Source organism: Argopecten irradians, chromosome 7, assembly GCF_041381155.1.
Source record: "Argopecten irradians isolate NY chromosome 7, Ai_NY, whole genome shotgun sequence".
In the NCBI taxonomy this organism is placed as follows: Eukaryota; Metazoa; Mollusca; class Bivalvia; order Pectinida; family Pectinidae; genus Argopecten; species Argopecten irradians.
In genome coordinates, this window is record NC_091140.1 from 26,156,235 (window position 1) to 26,178,727 (window position 22,493).

Genomic DNA, 22,493 nt, shown 5'->3' on the forward strand with positions numbered 1-22,493 from the left:
GTTACTGTAAAACCATGAGATAATGAGGTGTGACTGAACAAAATACAGTTACTGTAAAACCATGAGATAATGAAATGTGACTGACAAATACAGTTACTGTAAAACCATGATATAATGTGATGTGACTGACAAATACAATTACTGTAAAACCATGAGATAATGAGATGTGACTGACAAATACAGTTACTGTAAAACCATGAGATAATGAGATGTGACTGACAAATACAGTTACTGTAAAACCATGAAATAATGAGATGTTACTGACAAATACAGTTACTGTAAAACCATGAGATAATGAGGTGTGACTGACAAATACAGTTACTGTAAAACCATGAGATATAATGAGGTCTAACTGACAAATAGTTACTGTAAAACTTTGAGATAATGAGGTCTGACTGACAAATACAGTTACTGTAAAACCATGAGATAATGAGGTCTGACTGACAAACACAGTTACTGTAAAACCATGAGATAATGAGGTCTGACTGACAAATACAATTACTGTAAAACCATTAGATAATGAGATGTGACTGACAAATACAGTTACTGTAAAACCATGAGATAATGAGGTGTGACTGACAAATACAGTTACTGTAAAACCATGAGATAATGAGATGTGACTGACAAATACAGTTACTGTAAAACCATGATATAATGAGGTGTGACTGACAAATACAGTTGCTGTTTTAAAATCATGCATACAACTTTAGGTTCCATGTCAATAGTTTGAGGAAATCAGATAGACATGAAGGCTCTAATTGATACACAATTGTTCCATGCAATGCAAGATTTATCAGACTTATACTTGTTGCTTGATTTATGAGGTACATTCTGTATGATACATGTATGACATGTTAAATGTTTTGTCATTAATCATCATTGTTAATGTATGCCTCCAACCAGCTGTCCCCTTTCCTCGATATTCCAGGGGTTACTATCACTCTCATTATATTTACCCGTGGAATATATTATAGCAAAACTGAAGGCTGTCTGTGCAATAACAGATGAGACAGGAAGTTTATTTCATTGATAAAATAGAGTAATGATACACTGTGGTTGACTGTGTGGCTTTATAGTTGGGTGTTGCTGTAATTTTCAAAGGAAGTCTCTGCAGATCTTTGATTGGTTAGTTAAGGGCTACCAAGTTTGTTCAAATACTAGTAAATGACCTTAAACTTCATTCAGGGTCAATTAGGCTAAAATCTTTAATAACATCTTTTGAATGACTAAGTGCCCTAGAGACCTGATATTGGGCCTTTAGCATGGTGGCCTGAAGGGCTTCCAAGTTTTTTCAAATAAATTGACCTTGACCTTCATTCAAGGTCACAGTTGTAAATTGGCTTAAAGTTTAAATGACTTTTGAATAACTAAGAGTCCAAGAGACCTGATATTGGAACTGTAGCATGGTGGGATGAAGGACTACCAAGTGTGTTCAAATTAATCACCTTGACCGCCTTCATTCAAGGTCACAATGAAGGTCAATGTCCAGGGTTCCCCCACAACCTTGAAAACTGGAAAAAGTTGGGAAAATTGAAATAAAAAGAAGATAGGGAAAACCTTGAGAAACAAGGAAAACTTGTTGATATGCCTTGATAAAGACTTGAATTTTATTACTTTCTTTAATCCATAATTTATTAAACTGGGTCTAACCAGCAACTAGCTTATTTGTTAAACTCTTTAACATGAGAAGCATAGAGGAAGCTACACACACAAACCAATGTTAATACATAGTTTATTCACTGTTTTCTTTCGAGTAATGAATGTAATTTTATGTTGGAATAGGTCCAGTCAGCATCATTCAAGTTGCATTACTTTTAAAAAATAAGCATACACACAGCTTGTGAAATGTATCTGAAAGTGTGAAAACATGATTTGAATTTCACTTATTGTCATTGAAAAAATCTTGAAAAAGCCTTGAATTATGGTCCAAAAAATAGTGGGAACCTCGCACTGTCAAATATACTACAATCTCTAAACAACTTACTATGAATTTCATTTATGCTATATATTGTATTAACAGTCAGATCACCATTAAGGTCTATTAGGTCTCTTGGTCTCCTGGACTACCTACAGTTCTCCTGAACTACCTTCAGTTCTCCTGGACTACCGTCAGTTCTCCTGAACTACCTTCAGTTCTCCTGAACTACCTTCAGTTCTGAACTACCTTCAGTTCTCCTGAACTACCTTCAGTCCTCCTGGACTACCTTCAGTTCTCCTGGACTACCTACAGTTCTACTGGACTACCATCAGTTCTCCTGAACTACCTTCAGTTCCTTTCTCCTGAACTACTTTCAGTTCTTCTGAACTACCTTCAGTTCTCCTGGGCTACCTTCAGTTCTCCTGGACTACCTTCAGTCCTCCTGGACTACCTTCAGTCCTCCTGGACTACCTTCAGTTCTCCTGAACTACCTTCAGTTCTCCTGGACTACCTTCAGTTCTCCTGAACTACCTTCAGTTCCATTCTCCTGAACTACTTTCAATTCTCCTGAACTACCTTCAGTTCTCCTGGGCTACCTTCAGTTCTCCTGAACTACCTTCAGTTCTCCTGAACTACCTTCAGTTCTCCTGAACTACCTTCAGTTCTCCTGGACTACCTTCAGTTCTCCTGAACTACCTTCAGTTCTCCTGGACTACCTTCAGTTCTCCTGAACACTACCTTCAGTTCTCCTGAACTACCTTCAGTTCTCCTGAACTACCTTCAGTTCTCCTGAACTACCTTCAGTACTCCTGGACTACCTTCAGTTCTCCTGGGCTACCTTCAGTTCTCCTGGACTACCTTCAGTTCTCCTGGACTACCTTCAGTTCTCCTGGACTACCTTCAGTACTCCTGGACTACCTTCAGTTCTCCTGGGCTACCTTCAGTTCTCCTGGACTACCTTCAGTCCTCCTGGACTACCTTCAGTCCTCCTGGACTACCTTCAGTCCTCCTGAACTACCTTCAGTCCTCCTGAACTACCTTCAGTCCTCCTGGACTACCTTCAGTCCTCCTGGACTACCTTCAGTTCTCCTGAACTACCTTCAGTTCTCCTGAACTACCGTCAGTTCTCCTGAACTACCTTCAGTTCTCCTGGACTATCGTCAGTTCTCCTGAACTACCTTCAGTTCTCCTGGACTACCTTCAGTTCTCCTGGACTACCTTCAGTCCTCCTGGACTACCTTCAGTTCTCCTGGACTACCTTCAGTTCTCCTGAACTATCTTCAGTTCTCCTGAACTACCTTCAGTTCTCCTGGACTACCTTCAGTTCTCCTGAACTACCTTCAGTTCTCCTGAACTACCTTCAGTTCTCCTGAACTACCTTCAGTTCTCCTGAACTACCTTCAGTTCCATTCTCCTGGACTACCTTCAGTTCTCCTGAACTACCTTCAGTTCCATTCTCCTGAACTACCTTCAGTTCCTGAACTACCTTCAGTTCTCCTGAACTACCTTCAGTTCTCCTGGGCTACCTTCAGTTCTCCTGAACTACTTTCAGTTCTCCTGGACTACCTTCAGTTCTCCTGAACTACCTTCAGTTCTCCTGAACTATTTTCATTTCTCCTGGACTACCTTCAGTTCTCCTGCACTACCTTCAGTTCTCCTGGACTACCTTCAGTTCTCCTGAACTACCTTCAGTTCTCCTGGACTACCTTCAGTTCTCCTGAACTACCTTCAGTTCTCCTGGACTACCTTCAGTTCTCCTGAACTACCTTCAGTTCTCCTGGACTACCTTCAGTTCTCCTGGGCTACCTTCAGTTCTCCTGGACTACCTTCAGTTCTGCTGAACTACCTTCAGTTCTCCTGAACTACCTTCAGATCTCCTGGACTACCGTCAGTTCTCCTGAACTACCTTCAGTTCTCCTGAACTACCTTCAGTCCTCCTGGACTACCTTCAGTCCTCCTGGACTACCTTCAGTTCTCCTGGACTACCTTCAGTTCTCCTGAACTACCTTCAGTTCTCCTGGACTACCTTCAGTTCTCCTGAACTACCTTCAGTTCTGAACTACCTTCAGTTCTCCTGAACTACCTTCAGTTCTCCTGAACTACCTTCAGTTCTCCTGAACTACCTTCAGTTCTCCTGGACTACCTTCAGTTTTCTTATGATATATTAACAGTAACCCCTGGAGTATTGAGAATGACAACTTGATAAGCATGAAAACTTTGATATTTCGCTGGATTTATGTTTGAATAAAGAGTACTTAATTAGGTCTTAAAATACATTCTTTAGCTTTCTTTGTAATTAGTAATTTTAGAAATTACATTGAATCAACTTTCTTCTGGATATTGATCATTGGTCCTGAGTTTGGCTGCCATGTAACATTGTAATGTAATTGTTTATTACCTGTAATACACCTGTTGATTGAATGTAGTTTCCTTGTATTAACACATAAAATCGAGAAGTGAACCTGAAATCCACTATACAAAAACTGACATGTTTTGTCTTTAACATTTATCTGACTGAACCATTGTAATTTACAGGTTTTTGTGGAGTTTGTGGATGTATAGCATTGGTATTTTGTTATTGCTGTCGTTGTTGCTGCTTCAAAAACTGCCGACGGAAGAGTAAGTACTGAAGATCTATTGTATGTATATTTTTAGCTCACCTGGCCCGAAGGGCCGGTGAGTTTATGTCATGGCGCAGCGTCCATCATTCGTCGTCCGTCATCCGTCCGTCCGTCGTCCGTCTGTCCGTCAACATTTCCTTTAAATCACTACTAGTCATAGAGTTCTGCATGGATTGTAAACAAATTTGGCCACAAACATCCTTGGGGGCGGGGGAACAGAACTTGTATAAATTTTGGCTCTGACCCCCCGGGGGCAGGAGGGGCGGGGCCCAATAGGGGAAATAGAGGTAAATCCTATAAATCGCTACTTGTCCTAGAGTTCTGCATGGATTGTAACGAAATTTGGCCACAAACATCCTTGGGGGAAGGGGAACAGAACTTGTATAAATTTTGGCTCTGACCCCCCGGGGGCAGGAGGGGCGGGGCCCAATAGGGGAAATAGATGTAAATCCTATAAATCGCTACTTGTCATAGAGTTCTGAATGGAATGTAACCAAATTTGGCCAAAAACATCCTTGGGGGAATGGAAACAGAATTTGTATAAATTTTGGCTCTGACGCCCCGGGGGCAAGAGGGGTGGGGCCCAATAGGGGAAATAGAGGTAAATCCTATAAATCGCTACTTGTCCTAGAGTTCTGCATGGATTGTAACCAAATTTGGCTACAAACATCCTTTGGGGAAGGGGAACAGAATTTGTATAAATTTTGGCTCTGGCCCCCCAGGGGCTGGAGGGGTGGGGCCCATTAGGGAAAATAGAGGTAAATCCTTTAAATCGCTACTAGTCATAGAGTTCTGCATGGATTGTAACCAAATTTGGCCACAAACATCCTTTGGGGAAGGGGAACAGAATTTGTATAAATTTTGGCTCTGGCCCCCCAGGGGCTGGAGGGATGGGGCCCAATAGGGGAAATAGAGGTAAATCCTTTAAAACGCTACTAGTCATAGAGTTCTGAATGGAATGTAACCAAATTTGGCCAGAAATATCCTTGGGAGAATAAGAACTGAGTTTGTATAAATTTTGGCTCAGGTCCACGGGGCAGAAGGGGCGGGGCCCAATAGGGGAATTATAGGTAAATAATATAAATCGCTACTTGTCCTAGAGATCTGCATGGATTGTAACCAAATTTGGCCACAAACATCCTTGGGGGAAAGGGAACAGAACTTGTATAAAATTTGGCTCTGACCCCCTGGGGGCAGGAGGGGCGGGGCCCAATAGGAGAAATAGAGAGAAATTCTATAAATCGCAGCTTTTCCTAGAGTTCTGCATGTATTGTAACGAAATTTGGCCACAAACATCCTTGGGAGAAGGGGAACAGTACTTGTATAAATTTTGGCTCTGATCCTCCGGGGCAGGAGGGGTGGGGCCCAATAGGGGAATTAGAGGTATATATTCAAATTCCTTCAGAAAAGAAACAATTAACAAGTATTCACAACAGTAATTGGCATTACAAACCAGGTGAGCGATACAGGCCCTCTGGTCCTCTTGTTATCACTTATAGTGAAAAGAGATGAGAAAGAGTCAAAATGGTTGAAATTAAATTTTCTGTCTTCTAGCTATCATCATGTAAATTTTGACGTGTGTAAATAACCAGCTTGAGGGTACATTGTATATGTTGGGTGTGCAATAAAATTGTCTTTATTATGCTCTTGCCATGAAATGTCACAGTTTTTTTGACTACCAAATTTGTTGGATAGGCACCGGTACATGTCTGCCAATGTGCACAATAATTTGATATGTTGAAATTTAATCAGATACTGGTAATGAGATGTGTGGATATGAATGAATTGGATGACTATCCAAGGGTTACAAAATGTAATGATGGGCTCAAGACTTGCCAAGAGGTTTACAACATTTAATGATCCAGAGGGTAGACTGCATTCTTTCATATCTACACATTAAAGAGTATTTTCTGTCATACTGTGGGGTTATTGCACCATTTTGAAAAATTTTCAGTAAAAACTGTGACTGAAAATAAAATCTACATACATCTACATAAAAATTGTGCAATATTTTAGCACTAAGCTAATGGGAGCTCAAATGTAACATCTTTTGTTTTAACAACTCCCAATATACATTTCAGTATTTGTGTTTGTTCGATTGTCTCTGATCACCTGTTATGTCATATAATTACATAATTTTATACATCTATATTTTCAGATACAGAAAAGAGTGTCAGAAACAGAGTTGAGCTAAAAGATTACAAGTCTTCCACAGGATCATCAAATACTGGCACTCAAGGTAGGTCACTCTATCACAACACTCAAGGTAGGTCACTCTATCACAACACTCAAGGTAAGTCACTCTATCACACCACTCAAGGTAGGTCACTCTATCACAACACTCAAGGTAGGTCACTCTATCACATCACTCAAGGTAGGTCACTCTATCACAACACTCGACGTAGGTCACACTATCACATCACTCAAGCCAGGTCACTCTATCACAACACTCTATCACAACACTCAAGGTAAGTCACTCTATCACTTCATTCAAGGTAGGTCACTCTATCACAACACTCAATGTAGGTCACTCTATTACAACACTCGACATAGGGTCAAGGTAGGTCACTCTATCACACACCACTCAAGGTAGGTCACTCTATCACAACACTCAAGGTAGGTCACTCTATCACATCACTCAAGGTAGGTCATCACCTAACACAGTCACTCAAAGGTAGGTCACTCTATCACAACACTCAACGTAGGTCACTCTATCACAACACTCAAGCCAGGTCACTCTATCACAACACTCTATCACAACACTCAAGGTAAGTCACTCTATCACTTCATTCAAGGTAGGTCACTCTATCACAACACTCAAGGTAAGTCACTCTATCACATCACTCAAGGTAGGTCACTCTATCACAACACTCAACGTAGATCACTCTATCACAACACTCTATCACAACACTCAAGGTAAGTCACTCTATCACAACACTCAAGCCAGGTCACTCTATCACAACACTCTATCACAACACTCAAGGTAAGTCACTCTATCACTTCATTCAAGGTAGGTCACTCTATCACAACACTCAAGGTAAGTCACTCTATCACATCACTCAAGGTAGGTCACTCTATCACAACACTCAAGGTAGGTCACTCTATCACAACACTCAATGTAGGTCACTCTAGGTACAACCTCTATTACAACACTCGACATAGGTCACTCTATCACACCACTCAATGTAGGTCACTCTATCACAACACTCAAGGTAAGTCACTCTATCACTTCATTCAAGGTAGGTCACTCTATCACAACACTCAAGGTAAGTCACTCTATCACATCACTCAAGGTAGGTCACTCTATCACAACACTCAAGGTAGGTCACTCTATCACAACACTCAATGTAGGTCACTCTATTACAACACTCGACATAGGTCACTCTATCACACCACTCAATGTAGGTCACTCTATCACAACACTCAAGGTAAGTCACTCTATCACATCACTCAAGGTAGGTCACTCTATCACAACACTCAAGGTAGGTCACTCTATCACATCACTCAAGGTAGGTCACTCTATCACAACACTCAAGGTAGGTCACTCTATCACATCACTCAAGCCAGGTCACTCTATCACAACACTCTATCACAACACTCAAGGTAGGTCACTCTATCACAACACTCAAGGTAGGTCACTCTATCACATCACTCAAGGTAGGTCACTCTATCACAACACTCAACGTAGGTCACACTATCACATCACTCAAGCCAGGTCACTCTATCACAACACTCTATCACAACACTCAAGGTAGTCACTCTATCACTTCATTCAAGGTAGGTCACTCTATCACAACACTCAATGTAGGTCACTCTATCACAACACTCGACAAGGTCACTCTATCACACACTCAAGGTAGGTCACTCTATCACAACACTCAAGGTAGGTCACTCTATCACATCACTCAAGGTAGGTCACTCTATCACAACACTCGACGTAGGTCACTCTATCACATCACTCAAGAGGTCACTCTATCACAACACTCAGTAATCACTATCACACTCAAGGTAGTCACTCTATCACAACACTCAGGTCACTCTATCACTCAAGGTAGGTCACTCTATCACAACACTCAAGGTAGTCACTATCACAACACTCAAGGTAAGTCACTCTATCACAACACTCAAGGTAGGTCACTCTATACTATCAACACTCAAGTCACTCTATCACATCACTCAAGGTAGGTCACTCTATCACAACACTCAAGTAGGTCACTCTATCACAATCACTCTATCACAACACTCAAGGTAAGGTCACTCTATCACTCAAGTAGGTCACTCTATCACAACACATAGGTCACTCTATATCACTCTATCACAACACTCAAGGTAAGTCACTCTATCACTTCATTCAAGGTAGGTCACTCTATCACAACACTCAAGGTAAGTCACTCTATCACATCACTCAAGGTAGGTCACTCTATCACAACACTCAAGGTAGGTCACTCTATCACAACACTCAAGGTAGGTCACTCTATCACAACACTCAAGCCAGGTCACTCTATCACAACACTCTATCACAACACTCAAGGTAAGTCACTCTATCACTTCATTCAAGGTAGGTCACTCTATCACAACACTCAAGGTAGGACACTCTATCACAAAACTCAAGGAAGGTCACACACTATATCACAACACTCAAGGTAGGTCACTCTATCACAACACTCAAGGTAGGTCACTCTATCACAACACTCAAGGTAAGTCACTCTATCACATCACTCAAGGTAGGTCACTCTATCACAACACTCAACGTAGATCACTCTATCACATCACTCAAGGTAGGTCACTCTATCACAACACTCAAGGTAGGTCACTCTATCACAACACTCAAGGTAGGTCACTCTATCACAACACTCAAGGAAGTCACTCTATCACAACACTCAAGGTAGGTCACTCTATCACAACACTCAAGGTAGGTCACTCTATCACAACACTCAAGGTAGGTCACTCTATCACAACACTCAAGGTAGGTCACTCTATCACATCACTCAAGGTAGGTCACTCTATCACAACACTCAAGGTAGGTCACTCTATCACAACACTCAAGGTAGGTCACTCTATCACAACACTCAAGGTAGGTCACTCTATCACAACACTCAAGGTAGGTCACTCTATCACAACACTCAATGTAGGGTCACTCTATCACAACACTCAAGGTAGGTCACTCTATCACAACACTCAAGGTAGGTCACTCTATCACAACACTCAAGGTAGATCACTCTATCACATCACTCAAGGTAGGTCACTCTATCACAATCACTCAAGGTAGGACACTCTATCACAACACTCAAGGTAGGTCACTCTATCACAACACTCAAGGTAGGTCACTCTATCACAACACTCAAGGTAGTCACTCTATACACACTCAGTATCACTATCACAACACTCAAGGTAGGTCACTCTATCACAACACTCAAGGTAGGTCACTCTATCACAACACTCAAGGTAGGTCACTCTATCACAACACTCAAGGTAGGTCACTCTATCACAACACTCAAGGTAGGTCACTCTATCACAACACTCGTCACTCTACATAGGTCACTCTATCACACCACTCAATGTAGGTCACTCTATCACAACACTCAAGGTAAGTCACTCTATCACATCACTCAAGGTAGGTCACTCTATCATAACACTCAACGTAGATCACTCTATCACATCACTCAAGGTAGGACACTCTATCACAAAAACTCAAGGTAGGACACTCTATCACAAAACTCAAGGAAGGACACTATATCACAACACTCAAGGTAGGTCACTCCTCTTTACAACACTCAAGGTAGGTCAATCTATCACAACACTCAAGGTAAGTCACTCTATTACATCACTCAAGGTAGGTCACTCTATCACAACACTCAAGGTAGGTCACTATCACAACTCTCGGTCAGTCACCTTATCACAACACTCAAGTTAGGTCAATATAAAAAACACTCAATTTCAGTGAACATTTTCATATAATGCATTTGTCATCAATTCTTTAGATTAAATCATTTTTATTTTTTTCTGCTTTTAAATACATTGTTAATTTTGTAGCTAATTATGATATATAAGTGGTAGGCCTAAACAAATATTTGTTTTAGAAATTTTTAATCTTATTCACGAATAAAAACAGAAAGATAAATAAAAAATAAATAGATAATTGAAAAATAAAAGTGCCTAAAATTAAATACATAATTAAAAGATGTATTAGATTATGTGATATATTATATATTTAATAATTTCCTTTTATTGTGACTGTTTTTAGTACAACAAAACTGTCAAAACATGTCCCACAATATACATTGATACATGTATTTAATTGTTTCGAAAGGGGTGATTCAATTAAGAGACCAACTGTCATATGTGACCTATTTTTCAATCTCCTTTGGAAGGTCTCTTAAAACAATTTTGACTGTAGTTTACAGTATGTAGCTGAAATGTAGTATTTCTTGTTACAGTTAGTGATTCCACTCAAACCACATCGTTAGCTGATCCGTTGGTGCATGTTAAGGAAGATAAATTCCAAGTAGTTCAGAAAGGTGCTGCAGCATATTCAGGTAATTGTTTTGTTTGTGTTAGATTTATTGGACTACCAGTATAAATGAATGTCTCCTGATTTTGTTACCTTTAGTAACAAGTATTACTGTTGGAAAGCTATTTTAAAATCACTGTACAAAGGAATGATATATCAGTAAGTAATACAAATAGTAAATATAGCAGTTCTATTTTCAAAAATAACAAGTCATTTTCAATTAGTTGACATGGTCTGAAATTAGAGGTAGTGATCGTCTTAGTCAATTCTAGATTGATGAGCCATGAGCATTTAGGTGAGTGACACCTACAATTTTTAAATGAGTTATTATAAATTTCATATTACATAGCATGAGTGTAAGACTTATTATATAATTACAATCAAACCTGTCTATAAAGACCATCAAAGCGGGAAAGTGGTCTTTATACATAGGTCAAACGGAACTTATTCACAAACCACATGATTCCAGATAATGTTTGTGCTGGACTAGTATCTCCTGTGTTGATGGAATGTAACTTTTTGTAATCTTCCCGCTGAAATGACTTTGGCACTAGATATCATCTTTTGTCGTCATTCCATCACCAATAGAAACAATAGTCCTGCACAAATGTTGTCGCCATTCATGTATAAAATTTATGAATAAAAACAAAAGTTTTCATCTCGTTTCTATATAGTCAGGTAAAATATGTCTTTGATGTGACATCTACAAAGACATCTGTTGCTAGGATAATGACTTTACCATACAGCTTTTGAATTAGGCCAATTATATGATATGGTAAATCAAATTATTTTCACAGCGACTTGAAATCACATTTTAATGTCAACATTTTCACATGGTTATTTTTAGCCCACCATCATCAGATGGTGGGCTATTCAAATCACCCTGCGTCCGTGGTCCGTCGTCCGTCTTCTGTCGTCCGTCGTCGGTCCGTAAACAATGCTTGTTATCACTATTTCTTAATAACCGCTGCAGGGATTTTGTTCAAACTTCACATGGAGGTTACCCTTGGTCCCTAGTTGTGCCATACAGATTTTGAGGCTGATCGGAAAAACAAGATGGCCGCCAGGCAGCCATCTTTGATTTTGGCAGTTGAAGTTTGTTATCGATATTTCTTGAGAACTACTTAAGGGATTTTGTTCAAACTTCACATGGAGGTTACCCTTGGTCCCTAGTTGTGCCATACAGATTTTGAGGCTGATCGGAAAAACAAGATGGCCGCCAGGCAGCCATCTTTGATTTTGGCAGTTGAAGTTTGTTATCGATATTTCTTGAGAACTACTGAAGGGATTTTGTTCAAACTTCACATGGAGGTTACCCTTGGTCCCTAGTTGTGCCATACAGATTTTGAGGCTGATCGGAAAAACAAGATGGCCGCCAGGCAGCCATCTTTGATTTTGGCAGTTGAAGTTTGTTATCAATATTTCTTGAGAACTACTGAAGGGATTTTGTTCAAACTTCACTAGAAGGTTACCCTTGGTCCCTAGTTGTGCCATACAGATTTTGAGGCTGATCGGGAAAACTAGATGGCCGCCAGGCAGCCATCTTTGATTTTGGCAGTTGAAGTTTGTTATCGATATTTCTTGAGAACTACTGAAGGGATTTTGTTCAAACTTCACATGGAGGTTACCCTTGGTCCCTTGTTGTGCCATACAGATTTTGAGGCTGATCGGAAAAACAAGATGGCCGCCAGGCAGCCATCTTTGATTTTGGCAGTTGAAGTTTGTTATCGATATTTCTTGAGAACTACTGAAGGGATTTTGTTATCGATATTTCTTGAGAACTACTGAAGGGATTTTGTTCAAACTTCACATGGAGGTTACCCTTGGTCCCTGGTTGTGCCATACAGATTTTGAGGCTGATCGGAAAAACAAGATGGCCGCCAGGCAGCCATCTTTGATTTCGGCAGTTGAAGTTTGTTATCAATATTTCTTGAGAACTAATGAAGGGATTTTGTTCAAACTTCACATGGAGGGTACCCTTGGTCCTTAGTTGTGCCATACAGATTTTGCGGCTTACCGGAAAAACAAGATGGCCGCCAGGCAGCCATCTTTGATTTTGGCAGTTGAAGTTTGTTATCTATATTTCTTGAGAACTACTGAAGGGATTTTGTTCAAACTTCACTAGAAGGTTACCCTTGGTCCCTAGTTGTGCCATACAGATTTTGAGGCTGATCGGAAAAACAAGATGGCCGCCAGGCAGCCATCTTCGATTTTGGCAGTTGAAGTTTTTTATCGATATTTCTTGAGAACTACGGAAGGGATTTTGTTCAAGCTTCACATGGAGGTTACCCTTGGTCCCTTGTTGTGCCATACAGATTTTGAGGCTGATCGGAAAAACAAGATGGCCGCCAGGCAGCCATCTTTGATTTTGTCAGTTGAAGTTTGTTATCAATATTTCTTGAGAACTAATGAAGGGATTTTGTTCAAACTTCACATGGAGGTTACCCTTGGTCCCTAGTTGTGCCATACAGATTTTGAGGTAGCAAACCAGAGAAGAACAGCCTGGCCACGGTCTATATTTTTATTAAGTGGGGAGCCCCTGTTTTGAGCCATGCATAAACAATTAAAAATAAAATATATTCTGAAATTGGTACATCCAATATGGAGGGTTTGATATAAGTTTCATTTTTTTTCAAAAATAAACATAACAAAAATGGGTTAGAGATTACAATTCTGGGCTCCTCCGGAAGTGCGTCTTGACCGGAAATGCTAGCTTTACTTGAAGGAAAATCCATGGCGCGGGTTTAGGCAAAAATATTGAAAAATCCACCTAATCGACCTATGAAATAAATTGGCTTATTTTGCCATTGTGATAGAAGTGCTCAATTTAAGGTAGGTCTTAAGAAAAAAATTGAGTACAATTTTCTGCAATTTTGGGCTAAAAATCATGATATTTTGCAATTTTTCAGGTATTTTTTTGTTGTTACCATGGTATTCACTTGCATGAATAAGCACAGAGTATGGCCAAATCTGTATCAAAATATCAAATTGTAATTGCAAAAGTTGTGCTGATTAATTATATATATACTTTTGTACAGGTATTTTTTACAGTTAAATGACTATATCTATATTTCTAAAGCATGCGCCTTAATTTCATAGATTGTCCAAATCTACTGTTTTCTGCTACCTTATACTGCATGGAAAAAGAGGTTTTCGAAGGAAGTGCATTGTCGGTTGTAAATAAGCAGCGCCTCTGTTCATTATAGCTGGGAACCTCAAGAAAACAGGTCATAGACAGGGAGAAATCATGATTTTCACATGGGATGGGTAAGGGGAGGTAATTGGCTTATTTGCTCATTTTCATGGCATGTATACATGCTTATTGTTAAATAATTTGGCTAAAATTCATTTTGCTTTAATTTGTTTGAAAACTAACTCATTATAACTTATTGGATGTTATACAACCCATATTGAATGAATTCTGATTATTTTAACTTGATTTATTGCCCGGTATCCACGGAAACTTAGAGCAATAGTGTTATTTTGTGATTTTCTCTGTAAAAACACTATTTAACTTGTCTTGATCTCAAAAATGCATGTATTTGTCAGAAATTGAGTGTGCGGCAAGGCCGGTATTGTCTATTATTACCAATTTCTTAATTATATGAGGAAAAAAGAGTCTATTTTTGATAAAATAGGGGTGGCGGAGACTTTTACAGATTATTCATGAAAATGCTTATTTCCAGGGTAAGAATACAAAACCATAATGTCATATTCATGAAATTTCCAAATCCTTGATGTCATGTCATTATTTAGATATCAGAATCAGTTTATCTGTTGCAGAGCAACAGTATAAGTAGGGTTTCTGACCTTATTTGTGACGTCATTGAATATTTATGACGTCATAGATACACACTGATAATGCCATGGTTACTGATGACGTCATAGTAATTATGACGTCATACAGCAGGGTCAATATTGATGAAATCCTTGTTTTTTCCACTGCATGTCATAGAGAGAATCTCAAAATAACACATTCAATATTCAAATCCATTTTATTTCAGTAAATGACAGAGTTATAGGACTTTTAATTTTTAAAATTACCTCCCCTTGTCGCTTGTTTGAGAGGAAAATCAATCAAAATGTACCATTCAGGGAAATTGGCAGTACTCGGTGACTATTAAAGATACGCGTTAACCGGATATGTCATTTTGTTCGTCGCATCATGTTCAAGACAATATTTGGGTTTTCGAGAAGCTTAGAAAGTTATAACTTGGTGTATAAGGTAGCAAACCAGAGAAGAACAGCCTGGCCACGGTCTATATTTTTATTAAGTGGGGAGCCCCTGTTTTGAGCCATGCATAAACAATAAAAAATAAAATATATTCTGAAATTGGTACATCCAATATGGAGGGTTTGATATAAGTTTCATTTTTTTTCAAAAATAAACATAACAAAAATGGGTTAGAGATTACAATTCTGGGCTCCTCCGGAAGTGCGTCTTGACCGGAAATGCTAGCTTTACTTGAAGGAAAATCCATGGCGCGGGTTTAGGCAAAAATATTGAAAAATCCACCTAATCGACCTATGAAATAAATTGGCTTATTTTGCCATTGTGATAGAAGTGCTCAATTTAAGGTAGGTCTTAAGAAAAAAATTGAGTACAATTTTCTGCAATTTTGGGCTAAAAATCATGATATTTTGCAATTTTTCAGGTATTTTTTTGTTGTTACCATGGTATTCACTTGCATGAATAAGCACAGAGTATGGCCAAATCTGTATCAAAATATCAAATTGAACAAGTGGATATTAATAATTGCAAAAGTTGTGCTGATTAATTATATATATACTTTTGTACAGGTAATTTTTACAGTAGTACAATTTTCTGCAATTTTGGGCTAAAAATCATGATATTTTGCAATTTTTCAGGTATTTTTTTGTTGTTACCATGGTATTCACTTGCATGAATAAGCACAGAATATGGCCAAATCTGTGTCAAAATATCAAATTGTAATTGCAAAAGTTGTGCTGATTAATTATATATATACTTTTGTACAGGTATTTTTTACAGTTAAATGACTATATCTATATTTCTAAAGCATGCGCCTTAATTTCATAGATTGTCCAAATCTACTGTTTTCTGCTACCTGAGGCTGATCAGAAAAACAAGATGGCCGCCAGGCAGCCATCTTTGATTTTGGCAGTTGAAGTTTGTTATCGATATTTCTTGAGAACTACTGAAGGGATTTTGTTATCGATATTTCTTGAGAACTACTAAAGGGATTTTGTTCAAACTTCACATGGAGGTTACCCTTGGTCCCTGGTTGTGCCATACAGATTTTGAGGCTGATCGGAAAAACAAGATGGCCGCCAGGCAGCCATCTTTGATTTCGGCAGTTGAAGTTTGTTATCAATATTTCTTGAGAACTAATGAAGGGATTTTGTTCAAACTTCACATGGAGGGTACCCTTGGTCCTTAGTTGTGCCATACAGATTTTGCGGCTTACCGGAAAAACAAGATGGCCGCCAGGCAGCCATCTTTGATTTTGGCAGTTGAAGTTTGTTATCTATATTTCTTGAGAACTACTGAAGGGATTTTGTTCAAACTTCACATGGAGGTTATCCTTGGTCCCTATTTGTGCCATACAGATTTTGAGGCTGATAGGAAAAACAAGATGGCCGCCAGACGGCCATCTTGGATTTTGATAGTTAAGGTTTGATATCCCCATTTCTCAAAAAGTGCTGAAGGAATCTTTCTCAAATTTAATATGTAGGTTCCCCTAGGGCCCTTGTTGTGCATATTGCATTTTTGGACCAATCGGTGAACAAGATGGCCACCAGGCCGCCAGGCCGCCATCTTGGATTTCGATAGTTAAAGTTTGTTATGGCTATTTCTCAGATAGTACTGAAGGGACCTGTCTCAAATTTCATACGTAGGTTCCCCTGGGGACCTAGTTATGCATATTGTATTTTGGGATTGATCGGTGAACAAGATGGCTGCCAGGCAGCCATCTTGGACTTTGTTATTCAAAGTTTGTTATCCCTATTTCTCAGAAAGTACTGAAGGGATCTGTCTCAAATTTCATATGTAGGTTCCCCTAGGGCCCTAGTTGTGCATATTGTGATTTGGGACCGATCGGTCAACAAAATTGCTGCCAGGCAGCCATCTTGGATTTTTATATTCAAAGTTTGTTATCGCTATTTCTCAGAAAGTATTGAATAGATCTTTCTCAAATTTCACATGTAGGTTCCCCTAGGGCCCTAGTTGTGCATATTGTGATTTGGGACCGATTGATTAACAAGATGGCCGCCAAGGAGTCATCTTGGATATTGATAGTTGAAGTTTATTACCGCTATTTCTCAAAAGGTACTGAAGCGATCTGTCTCAAATTTTATATGTAGTATGTTTGAAAAAGTTTAAAAAGTAGAGAAAAGATCCATCTTTCCTTTGTCAGATATAGATCATTCTTTGGTGGGCGCCAAGATCCCTCTGGGATCTCTTGTTTGTGATTTGTGATCGCTTACAAAATTACATCACACATGAAAATAAATTGCTTTACAGTATTCCAATATAAACAAGCCTTTAGTTTTGTTGTCATCTCTGTTGTTGGTGTTTCTAGAAACGGATCCTAGTGTTGATCGGCCAGATTCTCAGTTATGGAAGTGCTTACCAGAAAAGGATTCAGTGATTGGAAAACCATGTACAAGGATAAGAATGGACTGTGAGGAAGGTAGAAGACTTGTTCACCTTGAGATTTTTATTAAAGTTATATAAGTTAGTTACCGCCATAACTTTAAAGGGACAATTCAGTCTAAGAGAACATTAAAATTTACACATATATCGGAAAACAACCAGTTTTAATGGAAATTAAATCAGTCGGTTTTACTGTGATATGCCTGAAAAGCCCATGGTTGTGACATGTGTGTAGATGTTCAAACTCGCTCTCTTCTGCCACTACACATTGTGGTCGAACTTCTTGTATACCGAACCCTGTCCCTTGGTCGTAGAGTAATGCAACTTTTGTCTAGAACTGCTCAAATCACTCTGACAGTGTTTTTACCTTATTAGGTGCATTGTCTTGCCTAAAAATCATTGTATCACCTTCTCAGTGGTTATGTAGTTTATTTGTTTAACGTCCGTGACTTTGGCTCGAGTATGGGTACAGCGTCCATATTGTACCTGCTTAATCGTATTGATCAACGATTTGATATTTCAACGATAATAATTAAAATACTTAACAACGTCGTGGAGTTTGTCAATATTTCACGTTATATGTTTCATAAGAAATGTAGAACAATACATTTATGCTATATTTTGCTTCTTGGTTATGTAAAAGAATTAGCCTGAGTAAATTGTCCCTTTAAGACTGTTTGATTCTGTTTGAATATAGTCTGAACCAAACTTTTCACTATATATACAGGTACAACTTATTAAAATATTTGAATATAAGTTTAAGTATGCGTCCACAGGCTTTGAGTGTACACAGATTGAATTTTAATGTACCTGGTACATGTATGTAAAATTCAATATACCTGGTACGTGTATATAAAATTCAATGTACCTGGTACATGTATATAGAACTCAATGTACCTCGTACATGTATATAATATTCAATATACTTGGTACATGCATGTGTATAAAATTCAATGTACCTGGTACGTGTATATAAAATTCAATATACCTGGTCCATGTATATAAAATTCAATGTACCTGGTACGTGTATATAAAATTCAATGTACCTGGTACATGTATATAATATTCAATGTACCTGGTACATGTATATAAAATTCAATGTACCTGGTACATGGATATAAAATTCAATGCACCTGGTACATGTATAAAAAATTCAATGTACCTGGTACATGTATATAAAATTCAATATACCTGGTACATGTGTATAAAATTCAATGTACCTGGTACATGTATATAAAATTCAATGTACCTGGTACGTGTATATAAAATTCAATGTACCTGGTACATGTATATAAAATTCAATGTACCTGGTACATGGATATAATATTCAATGTACCTGGTACATGTATATAAAATTCAATGTACCTGGTACATGGATAAAAAATTCAAGATACCTGGTACATGTATATAAAATTCAATGCACCTGGTATGTGTATATAAAATTCAATGTACCTGGTACATGTATATAAAATTCAATGTACAATGTACCTGGTACGTGTATATAAAATTCAATGTACCTGGTACATGGATATAAAATTCAATGTACCTGGTACATGGATAAAAAATTCAATGTGCCTGGTACATGTATATAAAATTCAATGTACCTGGTACATGGATAAAAAATTCAATGTACCTGGTACATGTATATAAAATTCAATGCACCTGGTACATGTATATAAGATTCAATGTACCTGGTACATGGATAAAAAATTCAATGTGCCTGGTACATGGATATAAAATTCAATGTACTTGATACATGGATATAAAATTCAATGTACCTGGTACATGTATATAAAATTCAATGTACCTGGTACATGTATATAAAATTCAATGTGCCTGGTACATGGATATAAAATTCAATGTACTTGATACATGTATATAAAATTCAATGTACCTGGTACATGTATATAAAATTCAATGTACCTGGTACATGTATATAAAATTCAATGTGCCTGGTACATGGATATAAAATTCAATGTACTTGATACATGTATATAAAATTCAATGTACCTGGTACATGTATATAAAATTCAATGTACCTGGTACATGGATAAAAAATTCAATGTACCTGGTACATGTATATAAAATTCAATGTACCTGGTACATGTATATAAGATTCAATGCACCTGGTACATGTATATAAAATTCAATGTACCTGATACGTGTATATAAAATTCAATGTGCCTGGTACATGGATATAAAATTCAATGTACTTGGTACATGGATATAAAATTCAATGTACCTGGTACATGGATAAAAAATTTAATGTGCCTGGTACATGTATATAAAATTCAATGCACCTGGTACATGTATATAAAATTCATACAGCCGGTTATTTATGCTGTTGAAATTTTGTGCAATTTTTACAGAAATTGAGGAAATCAAATTTAAGTGGTTTAAATTGTTTTCAAGTTTTATATGATTTATCTATTTCACAATATTTTCAAAGTTTCTTGATAATAGCAAAATCTTGTGAGATCGTGAAAATATCATCCTCACTAAAATTACATGCTATATGGTGTATGAACTAGATTACTAGATTTGTATGAACTTTTGGTTTTCTCGGAAACTTTCTTGTCAATTAATAATTTTGATCTTTGAAATTTGATTTGATTTAGTGACATCTCATTAGGTCATATAGCAGCAAATCTTAAAGCCATTTCCTTTTATTTTTAGTGCAAGATTTAGATTCATTCCAACTGTCAGAAGGAGGGCCAATCACAGGTCTAAGTTCTTCTCCATACAATACACCAATACCAGATAAATGTGGTAGGTAACCTTACTTGATTTACCATCTGGTACAGTGAACCCTTGATAATCCCAACACCTTTGTTCCCAGCCTAAATATTCCAGAATTTTCTGAACTGTCAAAATCTGTGTTCTAATCAATATGTAATATTAGGTGTAGTTTGTTCCCCGACATTTCCGTCCTGATTATCTGGGGTCCACTGCATATGAACGTTTGTTTTCCTTGGAAATTGTTCATATTATTCATATTTCTCTCTTGGAAGAAAGCTTGCTTGTATATTTTGACAGTTTAAGATTGCGATCACTTTTATTCTAAAATATTGAAAGACCTGTATATATTACGAGGTATGATTGATGTCTTCTTCAACTGTGAGACAGAAGTGTACTATTTCTGATAGACTAGTATCTACTTTCAGTTACTGAACTAGCTGTTTCAGTAATAGACACCATTTTGTTTGTTTGGTTTCACCAGAAACATATATATAGAGAGATTGGAAACTCATACTTTGTCTTTGTTGACAGGCAGTGGGACCTTTAAGTTCTTGTATTCTTTTAAACATGATATTTTTGCATCAACACAAAGTTGAAACATAATATCATGGTTTGATGTGATCAGTTGTCCCAATTGATGTTATTTAATATGATTTTTTGAAAGCATGAAAATAAAACAATTTCACCTGGTTTTTCGAAAATCAGACATTCAAAACCGGAAGTGCATTTTGTTTTATTGATATATAAATATAAATTAAAATATTATTTTTCTTTCCAAAATCGTACTCAAACCATCTGTAAAAATTACTTAACTTTTATAACATATCAAAGTTACTATTTAAGAGTTTATCTAAAAACCCCTATGGACATACAGAGGTACATCTGCCGATCGTAAAAATGGCAGAGTTGCCAATCTCAATTTATATATGTTTCTGGGTTTCACATCCTATTAACAGCCAAAATCATTTAAGGACGCACCATGTTTAGGAAGTGCCGTAGTCAATCTTACTTTTATACTGACAGATTTGTGCCTACTATTTCTAAAACAATGGTGTTTGTTTCAATAACCATGGTGCAGTGCCTGCTCTATTTGAAACACTGGTATATACTTATACCTCACTGGCACAGTTGATTACTGTAAGGCTAATTTCTTTTTTATTAGCGAAAGTGAGGTTGTATGATATTAACTGAACATTTGGTACTTTCCATTTTTGAAAAACAATATGTTTTTATTTCTTAAGACCTGAGTCAATCATTACATACTAATTGATGTATAGAATTCCAAAGCTGTATTATAATATCTATACAATAATCTTCAGATGTAACCTGTGACGTTCAACTGGCTAACCTTTCTCTACAACAAGACCAATGCTTTGAGTTCTGTATTCTGAATACAATTGATGAGGATCGTCAGATACCAATTTGCAGGATGGCAGTTGACATTTTGGAGAGGAATTTTTCAGGATTTAAACAAAGGGAAATGGAGATTAAATCAAAGTTAAAGTTTGATTGTGAAACGTAAGATGTGATATTTATTTCCTTAATAATATCTTCTTCTTATCTACTATAAAACAACTTTCTTTTATGCTACTAAATTTCATGAGTTCCATTTCAAAATATTTTTGCAGAGATTACGTAAACTTTTAAGTATTTTAAGCGTTTGCAGATTTAACATTGAATGGAAATACCTTTGAATTCAACTATGCAAGAATTGTTGATACACTAGAAGACATAAATTTGCGGAGATAAACAAAAGACCTTGTATATGAAGAAAAGTTGGTTGACTGTATCTTACCCAGATAAAATTGTACTACATTGTATAATGATTAGTGCTTGAGCACTATATTCCATCTTTGTGACGTACAACATTCAGTCTTGTGGAACTTTTAATTTGTAATGCCTGGGAAAATGAGCACAAAAGCAGCATATATTTTATGTATGTAGCCAATCAGATGTGAAAAGATAAATTAGCCTTTGCCTTGGTCATTAACTATTACAGGCCCCAATTTCTCAATACGATAGTGCATACTGAAGTCAAAACTTAAGTTTTTTCACTTATCTTACTTATAT

The 22,493-nt window shown here is 37.5% G+C and overlaps 1 protein-coding gene across 2 annotated transcripts in view; it reads left to right on the forward strand.

Annotated features, from left to right (window-relative positions):
- LOC138327990 (uncharacterized) overlaps positions 1-22,493 on the forward strand; it is a 44,764-nt gene that overhangs the window by 15,730 nt on the left and 6,541 nt on the right. Inside the window, exons 7-12 of one of the 2 annotated variants that reach the window (XM_069274534.1) lie at positions 4,454-4,537; positions 6,698-6,778; positions 10,977-11,075; positions 17,611-17,721; positions 20,361-20,453; positions 21,743-21,941. In XM_069274534.1, coding sequence (XP_069130635.1) covers positions 4,454-4,537; positions 6,698-6,778; positions 10,977-11,075; positions 17,611-17,721; positions 20,361-20,453; positions 21,743-21,941 — 667 coding nt within the window. The remainder of the gene's footprint in view (positions 1-4,453; positions 4,538-6,697; positions 6,779-10,976; positions 11,076-17,610; positions 17,722-20,360; positions 20,454-21,742; positions 21,942-22,493) is intronic. The other variant, XM_069274535.1, reaches the window with a different exon arrangement.